At 51.0% G+C, this 22,464-nt stretch overlaps 11 protein-coding genes across 11 annotated transcripts; 5 read left to right on the top strand and 6 right to left on the bottom strand.

Annotated features, from left to right (window-relative positions):
• Positions 1–487: 487 nt before the first annotated feature.
• On the top strand, positions 488–4,055 carry PtrM4_110040 (AF-4 multi-domain protein; the record flags this gene model as incomplete). Its single annotated transcript, XM_066107872.1, has 5 exons — positions 488–561; positions 625–812; positions 869–3,672; positions 3,720–3,954; positions 4,006–4,055. The coding sequence occupies 5 exons, from the start codon at positions 488–490 to the stop codon at positions 4,053–4,055; spliced, it is 3,351 nt and encodes a 1,116-aa protein (XP_065962321.1).
• A 975-nt stretch (positions 4,056–5,030) lies between these two features.
• On the top strand, positions 5,031–6,402 carry PtrM4_110030 (IspA, Geranylgeranyl pyrophosphate synthase; the record flags this gene model as incomplete). Its single annotated transcript, XM_001935769.2, has 3 exons — positions 5,031–5,557; positions 5,604–5,930; positions 6,000–6,402. The coding sequence occupies 3 exons, from the start codon at positions 5,031–5,033 to the stop codon at positions 6,400–6,402; spliced, it is 1,257 nt and encodes a 418-aa protein (XP_001935804.1).
• A 769-nt stretch (positions 6,403–7,171) lies between these two features.
• PtrM4_110020 (uncharacterized protein) lies at positions 7,172–8,258 on the bottom strand (the record flags this gene model as incomplete). The annotated part of the gene is made up of 2 exons (XM_001935770.2): positions 7,172–8,053; positions 8,109–8,258. The coding sequence occupies 2 exons, from the start codon at positions 8,256–8,258 to the stop codon at positions 7,172–7,174; spliced, it is 1,032 nt and encodes a 343-aa protein (XP_001935805.2).
• A 412-nt stretch (positions 8,259–8,670) lies between these two features.
• On the top strand, positions 8,671–9,864 carry PtrM4_110010 (WD40 repeat protein; the record flags this gene model as incomplete). The annotated part of the gene is made up of 2 exons (XM_066107871.1): positions 8,671–8,894; positions 8,946–9,864. The coding sequence occupies 2 exons, from the start codon at positions 8,671–8,673 to the stop codon at positions 9,862–9,864; spliced, it is 1,143 nt and encodes a 380-aa protein (XP_065962320.1).
• A 230-nt stretch (positions 9,865–10,094) lies between these two features.
• Positions 10,095–10,670, bottom strand: PtrM4_110000 (uncharacterized protein; the record flags this gene model as incomplete). Its single annotated transcript, XM_001935772.1, has 1 exon — positions 10,095–10,670. One exon carries the CDS (start codon positions 10,668–10,670, stop codon positions 10,095–10,097), a length of 576 nt encoding a protein of 191 aa, XP_001935807.1.
• A 1,861-nt stretch (positions 10,671–12,531) lies between these two features.
• PtrM4_109990 (uncharacterized protein) lies at positions 12,532–12,810 on the bottom strand (the record flags this gene model as incomplete). Its single annotated transcript, XM_066107870.1, has 1 exon — positions 12,532–12,810. The coding sequence occupies one exon, from the start codon at positions 12,808–12,810 to the stop codon at positions 12,532–12,534; it is 279 nt and encodes a 92-aa protein (XP_065962319.1).
• Positions 12,811–13,120: 310 nt separating this feature from the next.
• On the bottom strand, positions 13,121–14,026 carry PtrM4_109980 (uncharacterized protein; the record flags this gene model as incomplete). Its single annotated transcript, XM_001935773.2, has 2 exons — positions 13,121–13,740; positions 13,840–14,026. The coding sequence occupies 2 exons, from the start codon at positions 14,024–14,026 to the stop codon at positions 13,121–13,123; spliced, it is 807 nt and encodes a 268-aa protein (XP_001935808.2).
• Positions 14,027–14,400: 374 nt separating this feature from the next.
• Positions 14,401–14,943, bottom strand: PtrM4_109970 (uncharacterized protein; the record flags this gene model as incomplete). The annotated part of the gene is made up of 1 exon (XM_066107869.1): positions 14,401–14,943. One exon carries the CDS (start codon positions 14,941–14,943, stop codon positions 14,401–14,403), a length of 543 nt encoding a protein of 180 aa, XP_065962318.1.
• A 102-nt stretch (positions 14,944–15,045) lies between these two features.
• PtrM4_109960 (uncharacterized protein) lies at positions 15,046–15,216 on the bottom strand (the record flags this gene model as incomplete). Its single annotated transcript, XM_001935774.2, has 1 exon — positions 15,046–15,216. One exon carries the CDS (start codon positions 15,214–15,216, stop codon positions 15,046–15,048), a length of 171 nt encoding a protein of 56 aa, XP_001935809.2.
• A 1,169-nt stretch (positions 15,217–16,385) lies between these two features.
• PtrM4_109950 (uncharacterized protein) lies at positions 16,386–16,607 on the top strand (the record flags this gene model as incomplete). The annotated part of the gene is made up of 1 exon (XM_066107868.1): positions 16,386–16,607. The coding sequence occupies one exon, from the start codon at positions 16,386–16,388 to the stop codon at positions 16,605–16,607; it is 222 nt and encodes a 73-aa protein (XP_065962317.1).
• A 473-nt stretch (positions 16,608–17,080) lies between these two features.
• PtrM4_109940 (Dimer-Tnp-hAT domain containing protein) lies at positions 17,081–19,594 on the top strand (the record flags this gene model as incomplete). Its single annotated transcript, XM_066107867.1, has 2 exons — positions 17,081–17,098; positions 17,192–19,594. The coding sequence occupies 2 exons, from the start codon at positions 17,081–17,083 to the stop codon at positions 19,592–19,594; spliced, it is 2,421 nt and encodes an 806-aa protein (XP_065962316.1).
• Between the last annotated feature and the right edge of the window lie 2,870 nt (positions 19,595–22,464).

The following is a 22,464-nucleotide window of genomic DNA, read 5'->3' as shown; positions in this document are numbered from 1 at the left end:
TCGTGGGTGCACCGCCTCGTGTCTAGCAAAAGCAAAGGCGTTCATGAGCCGAAGCCGTTGATGGCGGTGAAAGGGCCGGGGCGGCAGAGGGTTGCGGAGATATGGACCACGGCCTAGGGCATCAGCTCTGGCCACGCGCGACCCCCTGTTCGTCTTTGGGTGCATGAAACACTTGATTTCCACTCAATGCCCTTCACTGCTCCTTTGCTCAGCTCGCAGTCTGCGTGTCCCGCGCGTTGCAAGGTACATGTTGGACAAAGGTGCATCTGTGTCGACGCCCCGCGACGCCCCAATGGCACGACCTGTCTGCTGCAACTGACTCTCTGCCACGGATTCCCAATTTGGATGACCCCCCAGCTTTGACCTCCTGGATATTTGAGTCCGCCCGCGACTACGCCCACGTCGCCGCAGACACGCCTGGCTCGGAGAGTCTGCACTCAGAGAGAGCCGCCCACGTAGGGGCTGCGCTTTCATTTTCCTTTTTATCATGTCGCTGAACGGGCTGGACAGCGTTGAGGTCACACAGGCGTACCAGGGTGCCCTCGCCGAAGCTGGTGGTTGGTATGACATGTCCTCTTCTTGCTCTCACGACTCCCGGGCCACCAGCTAATGTCCTGGTTATAGGTTTTTGCTCAGGTACACATCTAGAGATGCTGTTGAAGTACTGACGCGGGGCACTGGCGGAGCAGGCGAGGCGCGCGCTGCAGTTGCCCAGTACGAGGAAAAGTCGCCGCTCTACGGACTGCTGTTGTACCGTCGTCGCAAGGTCCTGGTCAAGTACGTGCCTGAGGGCACATCGCGACTACTGCAGGGTGAGTTTTGACGTCATGTATGCATCCGCCCAATCTCTCACTGACACGCTGCACAGCTCGCGTTGCCGTCCACTTTATCAACATTGCCGAGAAGTTTGCGCCCCACGACATCGTATTGCCCATAACCACGCCAGATGAGCTTAGCGATGCCGCCCTTACCTCTGCCTGCAGCTTGCATACCGCCGCCCCTTCGAGCTCCTCGTCCAGCTCATCGTCGCGTCAGCAGAAGCTTAGCTGGATTCAGGAGGCCGCAGAAGAAGTGGGTGGAGACGAGAGCCTGACACGACCTAGCACCGCAAAGTCCACCATACCCACCATACTAGAGCCGCAGACCGAGGAGCCCGTGCCGAGTCTTCCATCGTCTTCACATGGAGAATCTGTTCCGCTGATACTAGACGACAAGGCCGTCGAGCACAAGTTGTCATCGCAAATTTCCCATGTCACCATGGAGACGGTATCTGAAGGCCCGGTGACGCCCGAGACTGATCTTTCTGACCTGCACGATACCCTCAAGAGCTACGACTCACTATTCGAAAATGGCCCAGAGCCCAGAAACTCGTCGCAAACCACGCGGCCCAACTACGATGAACTGTATGAGCACTACTATGCTCAATATACCAAGCCCAAAGTCAAGCTGGGGCCGCGGCCACGTCCGTCTCTCGATGGCAAGCGACCAGCCACGTCAGGCAGTGCCCCGGCAGACCTCTCAAGGCCCAAATCCTCACTACCAGCCGGTCTACGCTCCGCTAACCGAAAGGCGGCCGAGAGCAAAATGTCCAAATCCACCACACCCGGTGCACTACCTACTATTTCGATTCCCCCAGCGACGCAGGACCTTAACCCACCCAGCATGCCACAGTCCCCGGTCTCATCCCTATACTCAACAAGAGGTCCTATCAGTGTCAAGTCCATGCCCGTGTCGTCATATAGAAGCCTGAACAGGTCTACGGGGCCAACACAAGAAAGGACGAGGCTGATGAAGGCTCTCGAGTTGCGCAAAAAGCAACAGCAGCAGCAAAAAGACAAGATACCCGAGGTGCAAACAGAGGATGCTGAGGCCACGGATGATGAAGCTGAAGTCAAAACAATTGTCACACCAGAGTCGGAAGAGACGGCCGAGGAAGAATCTAGTCCCGAGAGAGAGACTCTGCTAGGTGATGACTTGCAGTTCGCACACCGTCTGAGCAGTTCTGGCTTAACGGCGACGGAAAACCAAGCAGAGGCCGATGACTTGAACTCATCGTTCTCGATATCTTCGCCCGTATCCGCTCAGACTCGTGGCTCGTCTGACGCGCCGTCAACACGGCCGTCGTCGATATCAGAAGATGAGGCAGGAATGGAAGATTCGCAAAAGTGTGAAGATGCGCACAATCCAGACATAGACGAACGGCAATCGGTCGACAGCCAGCCAACTGTAGTACCCGAAAGCACCACTCCCGTCCCTGGAGAGGCTCCAAGCCAGCAAACTGAAGGGCCGGTAATCACAGAACGAGCGCCTTCATTCGATGATACAGAAGGTGAGGCGAGAGAAGTCCCGAGGCCAGCCGAAGAAAATGTCCGACGCTCGAATCGGGAATCCACAATCTACATGCCATCTGGCGACACAGAGGACGGACAGGCAAAGAAGCGCAACAGAGAGTCTATGCTCATGCCCTCTTCCAAGAGGCGAAGCTTTGGAGAATCGAAAAAGGGAAAGCGCCGTGCGTTGTTGGACGCAGTCAATGTCAGCGCGGAGAACTCCGAGGCCGAGTACCTGTCCGACGACTCCTTCATGGAGGAACTCCAGAGCGCTACCGTACACGAGGCCAAACCCATGTCGGTATCCAAGTCCCCAATCACGCCCTTTTTCCCGCGCAAGTCCTCTCACACGGACTTGTCGACACCTCCCAGGTCAGCCTCGTCCAACTACGCAGGTATCAGCCGTCTATCGCCCGATCAAACTAGCCAAACTAGCCGCAAGCTGTCTGGTGGCTGGCCTCCTCAACCAAAGTCTGACTCCACGGTGTCGAAGAAAATCAACGTTTCCTCTGGCATTTCACAAAGGATCAAGGCGCTTGCAGAGAAGACTAACAGGGAATCAACTTCATCAATAGGTTCTGCCAGCGCGTTGAGTGCGCCAAGCTCTACCCTTGCCCAACGCAAATCGTCTTTCTTCGCAACCACACCTATTGAGACATCGCCAAACAGGCTGTCTACCCCCAAAAATGGAGCCCAACCATTCTTAGCCAACTCGGCGTCGTCAACTCCTGACAGAAAGAAACAGTCGGGCCCGATCAAGTCAACCGTGTACAACGTACAGCGAGCTGAGAAGCCCGAGTCTGTACAAGTCACTGCCCGTATAATTCGAGATGAGCGAACAGCGCAGCCTACACTTGCGATGCCAACAGAGAGTACACCGCTGGAGCTTCACCAAAGTCCCTTGATCATCGACCATCAAGTGGCAACCTTTACACCCATGAGCCCTCCTCGTGGCAGGACTGAGCCTACTTCTCCTCGGGAAGTTCGCTCGTCACACTCGCGAGAGCAAAGTATCGCCGCATCACGGACATCTTCTGAGAGCACCTGGAGGAACTTCGGTCGTAGAATGAGCGAGTCCAAGTCAGTGCACAGCCAAGAGGGCGACGAGAAGAGATCAGAGAAGAAGGAAAAGAAGGAGTCGCACAGCGGCAAGAAATCTAGCAAGACCAGCAAGATGTTCAAGCGCATGTCTTCGTCCATTTCATCCATGCCCTGGAAGAACTCGTCGAGCAACTTGGCATCGTCCGAGAACGATATGCGATCAACCTCATTGGCATCTCTTAGGGAGCCACCGCCTGCGGTCCACGTTGGAGACTTGAACATCCAGTTCCCTGATACCTTGGTAAGCTGATCATGTATATGTTCATGGACGTAACTAATTCAATGTAGCTCTGGAAACGCAGATGGGTCGAAATTGACGGCTCTGGCAACCTTGTCCTCAGCCCTTCGAAGCACAACGAAAAGGGCGTGACTAAACGCTTCCATTTGAGCGACTTCCGCACCCCATACCCGCCTGACCAAGATCGACAAGAACTTCCCAACAGTGTCGTCCTCGACTTCATCGATGGACGAACACTGCAGTGCGCTTGCGAAACGTACATTGGGCAAGCTCAGGTTCTGCAAAGTGAGTTCAATCAGAAAAATGATTGTCTACCACCTACTAACCGTGATGCAGTTCTCCGCGAAGCGCATGATGCTTGGCTTGCGTACAACCAAACGCAGTAAATTTGATTCTGCCATATCAGCTTCTTTTGCCTCTACGGCACCAGTTTTCCTTGCCTGTTTTCTCTCCCATTGGGTTTTTCTTTGTCACGACGTACGACCACAGCATCAGGCATAACCTTTCCTTGTTGTGTTGGATACAAAATGGTTCTGAGGTGGACATTAATACTCTCCTAGGACCTTTTTGGCTCTTAACATTGTTCTGTTTTGTCCTCATCTCTTAGCATACCCGTATAGCGTTAGGGGAGGCCACTTGGCGGTTTGAAGCGTCTTCTTCTTCCCCTTCTGGTATAAAGGTCGATCTGTATAATATTTAATGCTGCACTGGAGGCGGCTAGAGCGTGCTGTGTCAGGGTGCAGCGAACATGGTCGAGATGGCTACAACAATATTAAGTTTCGGAATAGACCAGGTGTCACGTCTATAGTGCATTGCATTTGTGAAGTTTGCCGGATGGAGAGCAAGGGAGCAAGCCTCAGCAAGGTTATGAAGGTTTATCCTTTATTCATGGGCAAGGCTCGTGAGGAGTACGTAGCTGTGTCTGGGCTAGCGGCTTTTTTCAAGCAGGGGTTCAAGCAACGGTTGGCGTCATACATGCACTTGCATGTTGCAACGATTGTGTCTGCAAGAGGAGTTTTCCTGCGACGATGCGCTGTATAAAGGGCCCTGTCCTTGCAGCCAGGCTGTCCGGCATTGCACCGTAGTCCGCCTCGTTCAACAAGCTTCCCCACACACATTGCTGTCACGAGTTGGACGCGCCCCGCCGTTCTCCGCATTGCGCTTCTTCCAGGAGCGCGACAGGTGTATCCCGATCACCCCCTTCCGCCAACTTCCAACGCTTTCTCTACTATACTTCCTGCAGCTTCCGCGTTGAGCGTGTCCAAGCAGGCGTAACCCTTTGGCGGCCAAGACCCGTCATCACTGTCACAAGCCGCTTGTCATCCACGACCTCGGAATCGGCTTCCGCGCATACCGTCACCATGCCCGTGTCGTCACCAACCCACCCATTTGCTTCGCCCAACGCGATCCCGCCGCGTACCAGCTCCACTGGTATCGTCAGCCTCAATGGGAATAGCGTTAGGCATCCGTCAACAAGCAGCGTCCTGCGCCCCTTGAGCGAGACTGATTGGATTGCGCAAAGCAAGAAGAGCAAGACCAGCCATTCCGCCGAACCGCTCAACGCCCATCTACAAGACCAAACGTCGCAGTCGCACATGTCTGATCGAAACCAAGCCATGGCCTCGGACACTGGCTACTCCACACCGCTGTCACCGCCGTCCGACGACCCCAAGGGCGTAGGAGAAGATTTGATATACGGCAATGGTGCTGCCTGGACAGAGAGCAAGGAGCGCATACTTCTAGGTCCATACGACTACCTGTACGGACACCCCGGAAAAGACATACGGAGTCAGTGTATTGCTGCGTTCAATCTGTGGTTGAAGGTGCCGCCAGAAAGGCTTGAAGTTATAACAAAGGTGGTGGGCATGCTGCATACCGCGAGTTTGCTGTATGTATTCTCTCAACTCCTCATGACTCCAACTAATACAATTTAGTGTTGACGATGTAGAAGATTCGTCAGTCCTCCGCCGCGGCATTCCGGTCGCTCACGCCATCTTTGGCACACCGCAGACAATCAACTCGGCAAACTACGTCTACTTCCGCGCCCTCTCCCTCCTCCTTTCCATGAGCAACCCCAAGCTCATCGAGATATTCACCGAGGAGCTACTCAACCTGCACCGAGGTCAGGGCATGGATCTGTACTGGAGGGATAGCCTGACATGTCCGAGCGAAGCCGATTATCTAGAAATGGTGGGCAACAAGACGGGTGGATTGTTTAGATTGGCAATCAAGCTCATGCAAGCCGAGTCTGAAACTGACGTGTATGTTTCTCCCCCATGAATCCCCTCCTTCACAACGGGGTTACATGGTAGCTAAAACAACACCCTTAGCGACTGCGCCCCCCTCGTATCCACCATCGGCCTCCTCTTCCAAATCCTAGACGACCACCTAAACCTCTCCCCCACATCCGGTTACACCACGCTCAAGGGCCTTTGCGAAGACCTCACAGAAGGCAAATTCTCCTTCCCCGTTATCCACGCCATCCGCGCCGATCCGTCGAACCAGATCCTGATGAATATTCTGAAACAAAAGACGACGGACGAGGAGGTCAAACGCTATGCGCTCAGGTATATGGAGAGTAAAGGGAGCTTCGAGTATAGCAGGAGGGTGATTGAGGAGCTGAGGGGGAAGACGGATGAGCATGTTAGGGGGATTGAGGGACTGTTGGGGCCGGAGGGGAGGGAGGGCGCTGAGGCGTTGAGGGCTATGCTTGCGAGGTTGGTGTTGAAGTAAGGGGTGGACATGAAGAGAAGGAGATGTGGAGCTGTGTTTTGTATATTTGCATTGGCTCCGTAATGTGCTGAACGAAGCTACGGTTTCTGATATGATAAGTTTATGTACCTAATTTATACCCTTTTTTGGTCTATATGTGTACATTGTCATCGTTGGGCTTCGATGTGTGTGTAATAGTACATTCGTAAGTGTGTTTCGAATATCATTCCCCGTTAGTTATGTGAAGGACTATATTGACGAATGTTCTACTCGTTGTACAATTCGGTCACCCCGACCAGCCTTTAAATCACCGAGAGCTCTACGAAACTTGGGAGTATAGGTCATGTTCCCGTTCCCTTTCATGTGAAGGTTGTGTTCTTATTGCCCTTGGAGTTTTGAGGGGGCGGGGGAAGACGGGGAAAGAGAGTGGATAGGCAAGAGGGATAAGTGCATATTGGACAGCTGTGGAAGGTGCTGGGATAGATTATTTTGTGGGTTTGGATATTGTTATCATTCAGTCATTGATCTCTATTAATGTACAAATCTCATACTTTCGCAACTCAGACTCATGAGGCCTGTGCATCAGCGGTCTTTCTAGCCGTGTAAATCTAAAAGCAAACTCCGAAATCAGACCAGTCGTGCCCTTGTGTGTGTTTGGCCATTATCATCTCCATACTTTCCCATGCATGCTCAAAATCTCAGAGCCTCCCTCTCTCCATCGTGTGTGCGTACTCATAACCACATCCGAATCAACAGTCTTCGAGTTCTCCTCCTTTCCCACGACCAACATTCACTCCACTCCAGAATCCTCGGAAATCTCAGAATCCTCAGCATCCTCAGCAACCTTAGCGACCTTCCTCACGTTCCTCGGCGCCGCGCCCATAACCCTCATATGCTGCGCACGCAGAAGCTTACCCAACTCAGTCATAAACTCCTTCGTCTTCGCCTTCCTGTCCGAACTCTGCGATTGGCGACCCCACGGTTGGCGAAAGAAGCCATCACCCAACTGCAAAACATCAAGCGCAGCGTCCACCTTGCCCTTTGCCGCAGCCACGGCCTCCAGCCAAGGAAAAGCGTCGCGGTACAACTGATGCGCAATACGCTTGGATTGACTAGAATATGAGCCTGGGGTTTCAATGATAACGGAAGTGAGATTCGTAGCAGGGAGAAGCGCAGCGAAACAACTGTGGTTATAAGCCTTTGTCGCACGGCCGTCGAGCCAGCCCCGCAGTGTGATCTTTTTCATGTTCTTTGCACCGCTAGTACCGAGGTTGATCATAAAAGAGTACAGAGCGAAGCTATCGGCAAAGACAAAGTCGTTGCCATACAGGATGTCCTTGCCTTCGCTGTGCATTTGCTTGCAGACAGCGAGGAGCGCGGGGACGAGGGGGGCGGGCTCTTCGTCCTGAGTGTCGGTGTCGGTGCTGATGGTGTTCTTGGTCCTGTAGTAGCTGCCTTCAGACATGAGTCTCTGAAGTGCAGCAGAGATGCGTTGGGTTTGGCGGCGGCGGTTGTGGATGGTTGCTATGAAGCTGATGCCGAGGGGGTCGGTGAGAGTGTATTCGTAGATGATGTTACGGATCTCGGCGGGGAGTTGCATGAAGGGGAAGATCTTGTGCTTGGGGAGGGGTTTCTCGGCGGAGGGTTTTGTTGATTTTGTCTTGTGCTTCTTCTAGGAGAGGTGGTTAGTAGGGACTGTTTGGGTGAGATTAATGTTTGTAGCGGACCTTGACTGGGAGCGACTCGAAGTCGGAATCTTCGTCTGATGCATGAAAGTCATCCATTTCGTATGTGATCTGTGCCCTATTGCGCTTTGAGTACCGTCCAGACGCAAAGGTATCTGTGGACGCGGACGCTGTCGCTGTGAAGTTAAACATGGCAGCGCAATGTACTCCTTCCTAGTCAATTGGAACGTGGTTGAATAGAAGTTGAAGTTGGAACGCGTGTGGGAAGAAATTGGATGTAGAAAAACACGTTCTCTGTTGACTTTTAATAGAAGAGAGGAAGTGTTTGTCGCGTGGTCAGGTGGTGTCCGATTTGGGATTAGTCCAGGCTGCAGTGTGGCGACGCAGGGATTTAGCAAGGCATCAACTCGATAGCGCTCAGGCTACCAGACAGTTCTCAGGGCAGCGATCTACTAATGGCGCGATGCTAATGATTAACATGTTACGTCGTCGCTGCTTCAAGAATCTGCAGATGAGGAAGGAGAGCTCAAAGTCTATGCTTAGTCATTCAGTCCACTAACCGAAATGAGAGGCAGGCAACTTGACCATCAACACTCTCTGCAAAATGTCAACAATACGGTCCCTGACGTCTTTCAAGCTCGATCTTCCGCCCAGCTGTATCGAATTCTTTCCTCTCAATCCTGAGTATGCCGTCATCGGAACGTACAACCTCGAAAAGTCTGATGAGAAAGAATCTGCGGGTAGTGCCCCTCACGATGGCAAAGTGAGCGCCAAAAACCAGCAGCGCAATGGCAGCTTGATACTAGTGCGTGTTGATAGAGACAACGTGTACGTAAATTGCAGACTCATTGCAGTAAATCCAGTACTGACTACAAGAAGCAATATAATTCAGACACTCTCCACTCCTTCGGCCATACTGGATATACATTTCTTAACGCATGTTACGAGCTCAAATTTTGGCGTTGCGACCTCAACTGGAGCTTTCGCCATCTACGAGCTCAAGTCATGGCAGCGAGATCCTGAGATCAGTCACATCAAAACTATTCAATACTTCCCCGAAGATGTACTCATCACCGCATTCTCATGGCACCCAGAGTCCTTCATGGTTGGTATGACACTGTCCAGTGGGCATGTATGTCTCGGAGTGATAGATACCGAAGACGAATCAGATGCGCCTACCAAGATGGAGGTTGTTTCGCACGACCTGGAAGCGTGGACCCTGGCTTTCCTGCCAGATGGCTCAGGGCTACTGTCGGGTGGAGATGACAGCACACTTCGCTTTGCCGAACTCGCAGACGGTTCTGGAGGAAGCGTGCCCTGGATGGATGGGAAGATTCACGGTGCAGGTGTTACGGCCATTCTTCCCATTCATCTAGACACTGAGGGTGGTCTAGTCGTTACTGGAAGTTATGACGATCACATTCGACTGCTTCACGTACCCATATCTGGCCGCCGACAAGTTCTCGCAGAGATGAACCTTGGAGGTGGGGTGTGGCGGTTGAAACTCCTCGATCGAAACCCAAAGTTGCCAGCGCATCACGGCGTGGAGAAGTGGAGATCGGAGCCACCACCAGAGGCCATTCTTCTGCTTGTCAGTTGTATGCATGCCGGTACGCGCATCGTAAGGCTTACCAAGAGCGCATCCAAGGATTGGCAGATTGAAGTCCTGGCCAAATTCGAGGAGCATGAGAGCATGAACTATGGAAGCGACTCTCAGCCAGCGTTAAATAGTCAAGGCCAGCGAACATTCATATCCACGAGCTTCTATGATCGTCTTCTTTGTCTCTGGAGATATTGAGTAGTACTAGAAAATATCAGAGCTGTGAGTGTACTCAGCATGACTTCACGAACAAATCACGTTGTCCATATGTGATGATTGAGGATACGATGTTGATTTGAAGAAGCTATATACAAGTACCGAGACCCCCGCAGTCGCCAATAACGAAGACGAGCAGCCATACCAAGGTTCCATCTAACTGATAACGCCAAAAAACCAAAGCTACCAATCTTCTGTTTGATGGGGGGCATTCAAACGGAAGAGCCAGGGGCGGGATTTGGTGGCACTATCGTATAGGTGCCGTCCGCCGCTTGCCGATAGTATTCGCGTGTCCTGTCATGCGTGGTCGACGGTTCCACGTAATATACCAGGACATCGCCTTGCTTCCCAAGCGTCAGCTTCTGCAGCTGGAACGCCCTCCAAGTTCGGCCGGTTTCATCCAACTCGTATCCAAGCTCGTTGAAGCCAACTTGGACTTGCATGACTGACGAGTACTCATCTAGGTCTTTATATTGCTCGGCGTGACGTTCCCAGCTGAACGCCTCTCCATCCTTGCCTAACGGAATCGTGGGCACCCAAATGGTGCCGGGAGGGCCGATGCGCTCATCGTCTGTGACATGGCTTCTCATACCATTTTTCAAGATCTTGATATGGCTACCCGTCATGTTGAGGTAGTAGCCGGCGGGAATGTTACAGCCGTAACTTTCATAGAGGCGGTCGTACGCCGCGTTTGCTCGGTCTTGACGGGCCCATTGTTCGGCCTCGTTGGCTGCTTGTTCACGGTGTCGCCCATTCCACGGCTTGTATTTGGGTCCGTTGCAAACCATTCTAAGTGATGTGAGAACAAGTCTAAGGTATGAGTGGGATTTGTTTTGTGACTTACTTGTTGGTGGTGTATAAAATGTTTTACTTTATGTGTGTTGGAAGAAGAGGGAGACAGGTGTTGACTGTCTCTGGAGCGGTGGAGCGGTGTGTGTGTTGTAGGAAGAGGAAAACTTTTGTGGCTGTCTTTGGAGCAGTGTTGAGGTGAGTGTGCTTTCTTGTTTGAGCAGTGTGTGTATGTGTGGTGGTAGTGGTGGTGGTGGTGTTATTGTTAACCCCAAAAGCTGTACTCGTTCTTGCTGAATGTGAGTAGATGTGGGAAGAGTAGACAGTAGATGAAAGAAAAGAGAAGAGAGGGCAGGTCCGTCTCGACTATCTATACTCCCAGGAGCGAAGCTAGTCTACAGCCAAGAAGAAATTTGTTAACAAACGAAAAGCAGAAATTGCATCGGAAGCGGGACTCAACCCACAGAAACAGTCCCGAAGAAGGTGCTGGTCGAGCACATTACCGCTATACAATCGCCTCGGAGTCGCTGACGGAATCATTCCTATGTCGTACCCATCATTACCATACCATATAGCCATATCTATGACCTAAAGGCCCCATCATTACCACAAGATGTCCATATACGTCACGGAGCAGTCCACCGAAGTCTTCACCCGGCTAAATCACACTTACTGCCCGTGCAGAGCAAAGTACCCCAAGCACCTCCCAGACCGGGCGAAACAACCGCCTGAGTCTTGCAAACAAAGAAAACGGCTAGTCACTCCATTTGCACATCTCTACAGATCCCCTCCTCTTTGAATTTCGTATACATAACTTGGAGCACGTGATTTATGTTTTGATACTACATTCACTTAGCACCACCTGTGTACCATACAATTTTTCATGATGGTGTAGCCCCACTAGCCATGAGGAGTCATACGGTCTAAGCGATTGGATCACCGATTACAACGATATACTGTGTCACGTAGACTAGACCCAGTGGGTACCATGGAAGATCACCGTACACAGCCACTCGGGCAAAAAGTCGCCGTACATTCCAGCACGGTATCAAGTTTATCATCTCAGCTGAAGTTTCCACGAGTTGAGAAAGAGAAAGCTATATAGACATCGCTTCACACATTAACACCTTCCATGTCCGATGCGAAATGCGGCAAAAAACGAGTTGTTTTTGGAGGACTTTTCTATGATACCTGCCTGGGCCTGGCCAATAGTACAGAGTATGTGGGCAATTAAGTCGCGGTTAGACGTAACTATGGTACTAATCTTTGTGTAGACAGGGGTGAAAAGTGTAAGGCTGCATGAGATAAGAGGGGCTAGTGGTTTGTATGGTCGCGGTATACCAACGATGTGGGCACTGTCTCTGTGGTCAGTCAAAACTTTCACAAAAAGGACACGTTATCGCTTGACTGGCGTGAAAGAGACACCGTTGACTCGCCTTACTGCTGTCGTCGTGCACGCCACTCCGTACGGCGGGTATGTGTTCTGAAATCTACTCTCATGCATTTGCTGGATACTACTTGAGGATCATACCGACTTTCTGTTTGTTTTCTTTTCGTGATACCCCAACCCATCCAGTTCAGGGTCTAGTATGTAAACAACAACAAAAGGTCGCGAATAATTCACAGTCACTGGCAGATGAGCGCGATCTCGTATACACTGGGTTTCCAAACTGCGAATTCAGAAATCGTGCCATCATGTACACTGCGACACTGTCTTGGTAGCCAGTCAAAACATGCAAAAAAAGATGCATCATCACTTGTCGATCTGGGAAGAGGAGCTGTTAGATCATCTTGCTCCCGCCGATCGAGAGAAGAGTCGTAGCAGCGGTTGTGACGGCGGGACAGAGTCTGAGCCCACATTTAGTGAGGGGCTCTTAGGTTTGGAATAGTTTTGGAGTGTTTGTTTTCGATTCCCTGGATGGCTTTGACATGGGTGAGGAGAGCTGAATTTGTCTTTTGCGCGGTTCCACGGATACCCCCCGGAAATCGCTCCGTCGGTGCGAATGTTTTGAGGTCTTGTGGGTTGGACGGTGGTTGTGCTGACTGGTAGGTAGAAGTTGAGGTTCCATGGACGACGGCGTTTGAGATTTTGATGGTGATGTATGGATGTGCAGTGGCTGTGGGCTCATAATACCGCATGATCTTGTTCTTGCCGATCCTCGGGGAGGTGGACTGACCTTCTAGCAGATTCCATTGACGACATCATCGAAATGTTGACGTTCGCATGCCATTCACTTTCATGCCATGATCATGTGCAGTCATGCACAGTGAGTATCAACAAGTAAATATGATCCATATACACCTTTCCAGCCAGCCTTATCTAACCTAATTCAAAATATGTCAATGCTAAACACCCAACGCTATGCTAACCTACAGTAAAGAACAAAAAACGAGAAAACAAATTGGGGTATCGCAACACGCAACACAACGCCCAAAAGATGCAGTTCAGTTAGTCAGTCATCTCATAACCACCACCCTCTACCTCTTTGCAGGCCCTACCTCCTCGGAGGCAACGACAACCCCCCCCGCGCCCAACATATCCCCCCTTCTTCACAACCTCATGCTCACTCAAAAGCGCTTTAACCCTCTCCACCCTCGTAACCGCCTTCTCCAACCGATCCAACCTCCCCATCTTTTCCCTATCTCTGCGTTCCAACGTCTCAACCCTCTCCTCCAGCTTCGCCCTCGCCCGCCGTTCCTCAGCCACCATCTCATTCGCCTGACTAAAGAGCTGCACACTCAGCTCCTCAATCTCCGAATCCACCGTTTGCACGCGCGCCTCTGCTTTTGCGCGCAAAGCCCGCTCGCGCTCTAGCTCGTTGAGCAGTGTGTTGTCGACGGCGCGTGGGGCGTCTTTTGGCGGTGGGGGCGGCGGCATGGCGCCTGTGTTTGCGGGCGAGGGAAAGCGGTTGGTTATGAAGGAGAAGCGGCCCGATTTTGTAGAGTTTGCGGTGCTGGGCCGAGGAGGATCGTAGTCGATAGAGGGCCGGTGGGGATTCTTGTTGGGGGAATCTGATTGTGAGGATTTTAGACTGCGGATTTGGTCTTCGTAGTCGGCGCATCGGTCCACTGGCAGGTTTCTTGGTTAGTTGTTGGTGTTGCTGGTGGTGTCTGGCCGAGGTAGTGGCGTGGGGTAGGTTGTTTCTTTTGAAATTCACACATACGTACCTGCTGCTGTTGCTTTCTCCTTTAGGCGCTCCATCTGTGCTTCTAGCTCCTCTATCCTCTGCCGCGCATCTGCCAGTTCTGCCATGTCTATGCTGGTACCGCACGCCGGACAGCTGTGAGTGTGTATGTGGTCCTTTGAAGGTACCGCAGGCGCAGGCGGCGAAAGACCAACGGCCGCAGCAGCCATGGCACCGATGAGATTTTGTGATTACGGGAAGTCTAGGCGCTGTCTCGGTGCTTAGGGTGCTAGGCGGACGGGGGAATACGAATAATTAAAGATTGTGTGGGGTTTGTAGTTGGGGTTTCGCATGCCCGAAGTCTCGCGCTTCCTTGCTTCAGCATCATCACCGGATCCCTGCCCTGGCGCGTCTGAGGTCATGCAGGGTCCATGCGCCACAGCCTATTCGCGTTGTGGCGGCGGGCCGCGGCATGGGTGACATTCACTCCAATCACCTAAACAGGACTACCCGACGCTTACATGCCTTTAGTATGCCTGACATTCGTTTCGTTTCAAGATATATAAACTACATCTCACACGCGACCAGCTTCCCGTCGCATCAGCTACTCAAACGCAGCCTTGTGTTCCTTCATCCAGTCCTCCAATTTCGTCGGCTCCCTCTCTGCAAACTTCCTGAAATTCTTCACAGCCTGCTCGTGTATCTTCGTGTACACATCCTTGCCTTCATCCGACTCTTTGAGATCCTTTGCCAGACTCTCCAGAAGCGGCCTAGGCATGTGTTCCAACTTCTGGAACCAACGTTCTTGGTCGACTTCCTTAATCTTGAGCTCCTTTCCTAGCGCTTTCCCAATGGTTTCCATAGCCTCGCGTTGGGTCAACAAATTAGGACCGCACAGGTAGAAGGAAGACCCTGCTTCCTTCTGAAATCGCGCCTCTATCAGCAGAGAGCCGCACACGAGTCCAATGTCCGAAGGCGCGAGGTGGTCGAAATGCACATTGGGATACAGAAGCTCAGCCTCGCCTTTCTTAATCCCCTGGTGTTCCCAGAAGACGTTGCTGTTGAAGTATGCAGGACGCACAGCTGTGTATTCAAGACCAGATTCTTGCAGTGCGACCTCCGTCTCCGAGTGGATTGCGCCAATCATGCTCTTCTTGTTGGCTTCGGAACTTGGGGGGTCTTGAACTGTGAATGAAGACAGCAAGACCACGTAGGTGATTCCGGCCTCCTTGAGCGCCTCGAAGGCACTTCACATGTGGTCCTGGCTTTCGAAAATGACGTACACGAAAGCCTTATTCGCACCCGACGTCTTGACTGCCTCTTTGATGGTTTCGGGTTTGGTGAGATCGGCTTGCACACGGATGAAGCGGTCCTCATTGCCCTCCTTGATCCCCTTAAGCTCCTTTTTCATGTCTCGCATGGCAAGGTAGACCTTTGCACCACGTCTGTGTGCTTCCAATGGCAGTGGCGCGGCCAACTGCTCCAGTCGGACCGAACACGAGGATGGGAGAACCCATGATATCTTGTATAGATGGGCAAAGATGTTCGTATTGATGGTTGATATGGTTTGAAGGATGGTTTGTTGAGTCTTCTGCGGGGATTTCCAGCCTACTTTATGCAGTTCAAAATCCAGCCTTGCTTTTGGGAATGCGGGGCTCTCGTCGGTGAATCGGTGAACCGATGGACACAAAATTGCTGACCAGTCGGGTGCAATGCGAATGATTAAAATCGGATGTTAAATGTATACGGTTCTGACCGACGGTGGCCTGAGACGGGTGGAGCAATGGGGGACCGACACCCCGAACTCGATGACGTCAAGAATACTTGTTGAGGACAGCATCACTATGTTCTCTATGCAGTACGACAAAAACGTCGTGATGCAACGAATAATATTTCTTTGGAAGCCCGAGAAGTCTTGGCATAGAACTTGCAATGGCTAGAGACTTATTGGTTAGGAAGTCCGATATTAGCGATGACTACAGTCTCGGACTGAACATAGGAGCATTTCAAAAACCACAACTGCGACTCCATGCTCGTCGTCATATCAAAAGAAGTCATCTTGGTGATGGAATCGTCCCAATCGTAACACAAAACTTCAGAAATCACGCTGAACCAATATTGAAGATCCGAATTTCTACTAGTGCTTACCGGTAACTTACAGTACGGCATCCGCAGGCCCCTGCATTATTGTATGGGCCAGAGGCCACAACAGCGTTATCGCCGATCAACACGGAGGCAATGAACTTAAAAGATCATAAACATTTCTACTTGCGTATATTACATATCTGCTCATGCATCTATACACTGCTTCTATCGTCACTGCGGACCTTACGTACTATGGTTCGCGTGACATCCCCTTTACTAGACTGCTCTCGCAATATATGTCTCTGGCTCTCCGAATCATCGCCTCTCATTACATCCTGCGACTGATTTCCCTTGGGCTTACCATTAACAGTGGCTGGCTTGCTAACATACAGCGGCATAACCTGGCCAGTGGGCTTAGACCTGCCTTTGAGGAAGCTCGAGGGTAAAATCTTCTGAGTCAAGCCTTCAAACTGCTTGCGTAAAGGAGGTAAAGAGGCAGTCAGTATGCCAACTGAAAGCTCGGTTGCAGACCAAATGGACAGACTGGTTCCATCCCATGTGGGATCGCGCGTCTTCATCAAAGCAGATAGCTCTACAGTCTTCATGACAGAGAAGGATGTTACACTAGTGTATCGAGCCAGCTTGTTTGGTCCAGCACATGAGCTTACAGGCAGGAGACTCACACCAGCAGACTCCGCAACAATCAATCCAGATTGGTCAGATTGATTGATTTGATTGGTCATTTGGAGTTTTTACCAACTCAATCAACTCAATCTAAGCTTTTCAAAATAGCTAATCAAATCAACTTGCGAAGGTCAGATTGATTGATTTGATTAGTTAGATTGATTTATTATTAACGAGTTGTAAGGCGAGTAGTGTCGTATTAAGAGAAGGTTTTTGGTGTTGAAGATAGTTATCTTGGACCCCTATCTCGCTTAGCTTGTGATCCCTGTCGGCCGGGCAAGCCAGTCTCTATGCATTCACTTCTCACCAGCTAGCTCTCCTCTTATAGGACTAGCTCCTTCTGCTTAGGGCTAGCCTCTTCTAGGCTTCACCCCGCACCTATATAGCTAGTCCTTCGCTGTTCTTAATACAACAACGATTTCGCTCACTCAGTTCCCTAATAATCCCTTACACACAACACTAGTTGCCTAGCTACCTATACAGACATTTTTCTTTAGTGTTTAGTATCGCCCACGATGGCCAAACGCTCTCGAGTTCCCACCAATACTGCTGCCGCCGCCGCCGCCGCCAAACGGGCGCGCCTATCAAGGCCCTCTGTCCTATCTCAGCGATCGCTGTCGCCTCAGGAAACCCTTGGCGCCGCCGTAAGCCAGGCCACAACGTTTGAGTCGCAATTTTTCGAGTCGCAAACAGAGGAGGAGGGTGCGGCTGAGGGCAGCCAGGCTGGTACAGCAGCAACAACAGAGGCTAGTGTTGATACAGAGCCTGATAATGGCGATAACTTTGACGGCATTAACTGGGATCGCCTCCCTCGGTTCATGAAGCCTCTTACAACTGAGCGGCGCGTCAAGAGTTGGATCTTTCAACATGGATATCGCGTTGTTGAGCTCTACGATCAGAATCGAGTGTGGTTTGTATGCAAATACTGCCACATCCACAAGGTCATTGACACTGGCGGCAGTGGAGTTTTTGACGTATCAAAGGCCACCTCCTCAGCTGCAGCTCATCTTGGCCTTCAGAAACGAGGCCATGGCTTTACAAAAGACGGCCTGAAGCCTCGAAGAACAGGGCAGCAACTCTCTCTACGACAGACGCTGGAGACTGGTGTTGCAGTCTCTCAAGAGGCTGCCAACGCGATGGGCAACTTCAACATCCAGCAGTTTCGTGAAGTTGCAGTGTTCTGCCTTCTTGATAACAACTTGCCAATGGAGCTACTTGCAAGGCCGTCCTTTCGCGAGATGATTAGCCTTGCAAACCCAGAGGCAGAGGCAGCTTTGTGGGTAAGTCCTCGCAGTGTAGCTACCTACGCAATGCGCCTCTTCCAATATATGCAGCCACAGATTGTCTGCGCTCTGTCAGAAGCTGCAAGCAAGATCCACATAAGCTTTGATGGTTGGACGACAAAGGGTGGCAAGCGTGGATTCTTTGGAGTCGTTGCACACTTTGCTAACGCCTCTGGAGTGATACAAGATCTCCCCATCGCCCTCCCACATCTCGCAGGCTCTCATACTGGTGATGCTATCGCTGATACAATTAAAAAGACGCTCCAAGAATACAGTATTGGGAGTGATAAACTCGGCTACTTCGTCCTCGACAATGCTGCAAACAACGATACTGCAGTCTCCTCGCTCGCCCACGCGTACGACTTCAACGCTGCTCACCGACGCCTCCGCTGCGGCCCTCACACGCTTAACCTTATTGGCCAGGCAATTATCTTTGGCAGCAATCAAGAGGCGTACAACAACAACAACGACGAGCAGCTCCAAACAGAGGAGGTGTACATGCAGGAGTGGCGTCAAGAAGGGCCCTTAGGTGTACTTATCGACGTTATCAACCATATAAAAACGCCTCAACAACACGAAATTTTCCGAAGCTTCCAAACCGCCGCCAACGCCGAGTTGCCAGCTAGAGAGCGCCTCCACGTACTTGAGCCTGTGAAGCCTGTTGTTACACGCTGGAACTCTTACTACGCTGCCTTCAAACGCGCAACTCAACTCCAGGCAGCATACAACTCTTACGCTGAGCACTACATTAACGCACTCTCCCTTGAAGATCGCCGCGCTTGTCAACGTGGCAATAAACTCCCTGAAGCACCTAGTTGGATGAGATCAACAGGACTTACAGCTGCTGATTGGGCGGTGATAACAGAGTATCAGGACTGCCTAGAGCCGCTTAAGCTTGCTACGGAGAAGCTTGAGGGTCGCGGAAAGGCAGGCAAATACGGCGCTATATATGAGACTATTCCTGTATTTGAATACGTACTTGGCGCGCTCGAAGCCCGTACGCGCTCGTACGAGCAAGTTGACTTCAACCCACCTGATGCGCCTGAAGATCACCTCTTTGTTAACCTCCGCGCCGCCTGGAGTAAGGCCAACGATTACTACAACAAGCTCGATCGATCGCCAGCATACTACGCTGCTACCTGCCTCCATCCATACTACAAATACTACTGCGAGAACAGCTGGGTGGATAAGCCAGAATGGCTAACATCAGCCAACGCTGGCTTCCTGCAGCTCTGGCAGTCGTATAAGCCTCAACGTACACGTCCTCTATCTCAAACAACTGCAAAACCAAGGCATAGAGGAATAGATGATGTGATTGGCGCCCTCGTACGGCGCAACAAGGCTCAGGTAGAGGCTGCCCACGACGATGAGTACGAGCGCTGGAGAACTCAAGAGCCAGAGTGGACAAGCGAACAGTATCTTAGCGATGGCCACCCAGTCAAGTACTGGATTCAATTACGCTCAAAATACCCGTGTTTAAGCCAGTTTGCGATTGATATACTCACGATACCAGCATCTAGTTGCGACTGCGAGAGGCTCTTTAGCGAGCTTGGCGATTTACTTGAGCCGCGCCGGCGAGCTCTTGGCAGCGAGTTACTTGCTGCCCTTCAGCTTGTACGTTCGTGGAGACGAGCTGGCTTTGACGGCTTGTACAACAACGGTGATGATGAAGATAAGTGGAGTGACGTCAAAGATGAGGAGATTGTACAACAGTACGATATAGAAGGCTGGAGTACAACACCATAACCCCCTGTATACTACTTCTTAGCATCAATCAGCCAATCAACCAATCAATCGCAATCAATCTGCTCAAAAACCCTAACAATCAATCCGCAATCAATCAGCAGCGTCGCCGCAAGCTAATCAAACCAATCGACAACCTTAAGATTGATTGATTTGATTGTTGCGGAGTCTGCACACCAGACCCAAACAGAAAACAAGCCGAAGGCCCCACTGCGTGCGTCTCGATATCTGCATAGTAGAAAGATATATGAGTGGCGCAACAACATACACAACATCACTAACGCAGTTTGAAACTCCCTATCATACCATCAGTAAGCCATCTACACCATTCCAATTGAACCCACAAACCTGCGCGTAGAACATCCCCCTACTTGCACTCCCACCCCCCATAAAGCACTTGCCTCTGATACTCTTATTCCAGTTCGCCTCAAACGGCGTGGTGCAAAAGCACCCCATGATCGGCAGTATAAGATTGGACACGCTGATCATCATGATCGAAGCCCAGATAACCGCGAGATAGACGCGTGAAATCTTCAAAGCGAAAAGATAAGCGCAGATAGAATACTTAAGTAGGGCTACTGCGAAGATATTAAGGATTTGACCAACCCAGAGGTAGTAGCTGTATGTTAGGATGTCTTTTGGTTTGCTGATGCTGGGATCCATGATGTGGCGGCCCAGACCGTGTTTACAGGTTTTGAATCGGTTGGCGGTCGAGACGATGTTTAGTATCTGGAGGTACCTCTTGTTAGTCTTCTTGAGCTATGTAGGAGTGTGATTTTGTGACGCACTCCAGCAATGATGAGGAGGTAGTCGCATGTCATGTGTTTCCTCTTTGTCTTGATTCCATAGACGACTCTCCAGACAAGTACTACGGTGCTGATGACGCAGAGTATGCTAGTTGTTGTCGGCCATAGGGCTTATCCCTTGGCTCCTCCTTAGGCAACCAGGCAGCCACCCATTTACCCGCTAGTATCTTTACGGTCTAGCTCCTTCACTCCCTCTTCCCACTGCGCAGATAGACCTCTTTCCAACAGCTCTAATACAACATGATTCTCCCCAACCTTGACGCTTGACAGTTGTTATCAAGATATCTGGCTGACGGCTTGGCCAGTGCTGTTGTGGTGTCTCTGGCATCGTGATAAGAGTATAAGGTATTTAGTACGCGCAATGATATAACAAGGGAATAAATGCAACGTGAGTATCATAAACGCATCTGAGGTAGCACAACACGAGTATAGCTCCAGTACTTAAGCGCGATCACATGTCCTGAAGCCCCGGAGATGGTATAGAAGCGCTTGATGATGGCCGTCTTCAACTGATCTACACAGGGGCAACGGCTAGTAAAAGGGTGGCGCTTCGAGATCTATGGAGGACTATTGGTGGACGGGATCCCAGATTGCGGAATGCGGTAGCGAGTTTCGCCCGCTTCATCGTCGTTCCCGCATACTCATCACGATATCAAGGAGATCCTGCCAATTCTGCAGTGATGAAATGTGATAGTCTTGTTGGCGCCTGCCTTGTATGGTCATTAGCCGAAGTTCATGATTATGAATGAAAGGAATGCACTCTTTTTAGTTAACGGCGACCCCGGAATATGCGGCACAGTGGTTTGCAGTTCTTTGGCTGGACTTGGTAAAAAGTTGGATTCTACCTACTTCCGGCGTCGTGCGAGTGACAAAACGGCACCCTTGATCCGGGAATAACTACTTGAAAATGTTTGACGAGGTGTTACTTTCTTCAAAATGGTGTCTATAAGATAGACCGGATATCTCAATATCGTTCAGGGTAGCATAACGAGCGCCTGACGGGAGGCCGCGCGGGCTACGGAAGCCACAGCGTGAGGCACGACTCGCCGTCCTTACCGAAACTAATCTTCCGTGCTCTTATCGGTCCACCATAATGGCCTATTCGGTATCAATACCGACTGTACTCTTAGACGGCTCTTCTGTCCGCACATGAGCTGATGGCCACCCGTAGACTGCTGCAATACAGTGATAGAACAGAAAATTACACAAGCTTTGAAGCATTTATGAAGGTTCAGGTTACATGTGGGTACATAAAGTCACAACCGGGGTTGAAGGGGATCGATGAAAGGTCGGTGCTGTTTTGGTTCTAGCTACCTAGGTACCTAGGTACACAGAACTTAAGAGCGCTCCAGCTTTCTCGAATCCTGAAGGCATTGCAGCTCCAGTATCTAGCGCGTGACCAGTCTAGGTTTGTTGCATACGCGAAAAAGGTCCGTGGGAGGCTGCCGTTGCTAGTTAGCTACCTAGGTATTTAAGATTCGTCCCGTGCCGCTTCAATGCTGATAACTAGGAGTCCAGGTGGCAAGACCTTCAAGCTATAGATGTCTCTGGTGTTCATGCGGCTATAGGATCGAAAATAGCACATACTATGGAAGAATCTGGCCCAACATTTAGTAAATGAGGCACAGAGATCAAGGAATTATTTTTCAGATGGATGAGCAGCTGCGGGGCCAATGCTTCCTTACTGTGGACCCGCGACTTGGCAGCGACTACGCCGCAATATAATCCATGTATCCTGGAAATCCTACGGCCTGCGCAAACCTGCAGCCGCCACCCGGCAGAAGAGAATCTTTGAGGTCCGTCGCAATGGTTCTCCGCTTAATCGAAGGAGATTATCGCCCGAAAACGTATGTAAGCTGGCTGATGACCCACGAAAACTCAAGAGTTCCACGACAGGTTGAGATGACTGACTTGTGTTAATCACGTCGCCTACACGCAGTTAGAAACAAAAATATGTCAAGGTTCTAGAAGTGCCGCAATCAAGCTCACCGCACCCAGAAGTACAATAGGCGGCGGCACGCAAGGGGCAACTGTATCTGTAGTTGCTTCCTACCTGGGTAGATCTGA

Source organism: Pyrenophora tritici-repentis, chromosome 5, assembly GCF_003171515.1.
Source record: "Pyrenophora tritici-repentis strain M4 chromosome 5, whole genome shotgun sequence".
NCBI lineage: Eukaryota > Fungi > Ascomycota > Dothideomycetes > Pleosporales > Pleosporaceae > Pyrenophora > Pyrenophora tritici-repentis.
The sequence above is the reverse complement of the archived record's forward strand: the minus strand, read 5'-3'. Positions and strand labels throughout refer to the sequence as shown.